The 1,621-nt window shown below is 34.2% G+C and overlaps 1 protein-coding gene across 1 annotated transcript in view; it reads right to left on the bottom strand.

The window, feature by feature from the left end:
* Positions 1–1,621, bottom strand: part of EIF2AK4 (eukaryotic translation initiation factor 2 alpha kinase 4) — a 111,286-nt gene that overhangs the window by 50,079 nt on the left and 59,586 nt on the right. The window contains exon 13 of the mRNA XM_019644852.1: positions 1,047–1,184. Within this exon, the coding sequence (XP_019500397.1) occupies positions 1,047–1,184 (138 nt within the window). The remainder of the gene's footprint in view (positions 1–1,046; positions 1,185–1,621) is intronic.

Genomic DNA, 1,621 nt, shown 5'->3' with positions numbered 1-1,621 from the left:
AAAAAAAAAAAAAAAGAAGTCCTTTTCAAGTATGGGTCACATACTTGTGCCTCTCCGTATTTCTAGGTGTGGCACAGTGTTAGTCAATGATTAGCAGATACTGAGCAAATTAGAAAGAGAGCATACAGGGCACAGTTCTAGGACCTCAGGATGTAACAGGGTTCTAACGGCCTTAGTTAGAACTCATTCTTATTTATAACCGTGCAAATTCTGCTTCCACAAAATCATTTATAAACTAGACATGCGTAAATTACAGTCCTGGCTTTTTAGTATAAATATGGTACAGTATAAACATTTTAAGGTTAAAGAAAATTGAGGCAAAGGAGAAAACATACTTACACTGGCTAATGTATTAGATAATTCCATTAAAAAAAAAAAGTAAGCAGTATTTCATCCTGAAGCTAGACCCATTAGCATTTACATTGTAATGGCAATTTCTAGCTTTAAAATGATATTCTCTACATGCGGCAAACTATGTTACTCAGAGTCTCATCTCTGTCCTTGCTAGCTGGCTTTCTGGTTTCTCCATGCTCGTAGGGTGGACGGCACTAAGTCAGAATCAAATAACATGGCACGTATTAACCACACTCTCACTTTATTCTAAACTACTCAAAGAATCATCCTCACATTCCAAACACGTTCATATATTTTCTCCAACCTAGAGGTTGGCAAGCTTTTTCTGTGAAGGGCCAGAAAGTAAATATTTTAGGCTTTAATGGGCCATACAGTCTCTGTTGCAACTATTCAACTCTGTAGCAGTAGCACAAAAACAGCCATAGGCTATATGTAAACAAACAAACGTGGCCGTGTTCTAGTAACATGTTATTTACGAACACTGAAATCTGAAGTTCATAGAATTTTCATGCATCATGAAATATTATTCTTCTCTTGATTTTTCTTATCTTTTGACACACTGTTCTATTTCCTATAAAAGTAGATTATTTCAATACGTCCATAATTTTCCCTATTTCTGTCTTTCTCCAATCTTATATTATTTTTTTACTCAGTCCTAAATTTTATGTAAACAGAAATTTTCAGATATGAACTGTTGTAAAGTTTACTTTCTCATGGATATAAGCCAATCCATCCAGAATCTCTCGAAAAAGCCTCCAGAGTCTGATGGTGTCTTGATACAGTCCCTGGTCAATGGTGTCGCGTAAAGTGCTCTTTTCACAGTACTCCATCTACGGACAAGAACCAACCAGGCAGGATTTGGTTATACAGCGTTTCAATTAAGGAGGACAACTGCAATTAATGTAATCCCTCATTTTAAAACATGTACCACAGATTTCAAATAGCTATGGGAAAGGCTTGATTTTTTTTTTTAATTGAAAAAAGAAGCCAAGAGTATTTTTTAAAAATTGGGGAGGAAATATGCATAATCTTAGCATCCTAACATAACCAATTTTTCATACTTACTGTTCATTAAAAAAAGACACACCCATTTAAAATCCATCACAAATCATATAAAAAACAGAGAAGTATAATTTTGTTGATTGTTGTACGAGATTGTTTCTAAACCCAAATTTCTAAGAAGGGCTAATTAACCTAGTGATCCCATTTGTACATTAAATTAATGACAATGACCTTAAGTCTAGCACAAACATTATAAATATCAAAA

The sequence above is a fragment of the Hipposideros armiger genome, unplaced genomic scaffold (assembly GCF_001890085.2).
Source record: "Hipposideros armiger isolate ML-2016 unplaced genomic scaffold, ASM189008v1 scaffold_92, whole genome shotgun sequence".
Classification (NCBI taxonomy): Eukaryota; Metazoa; Chordata; class Mammalia; order Chiroptera; family Hipposideridae; genus Hipposideros; species Hipposideros armiger.
Note: the sequence above shows the minus strand (reverse complement) of the source record. Positions and strands in the feature narration are given on the sequence as shown.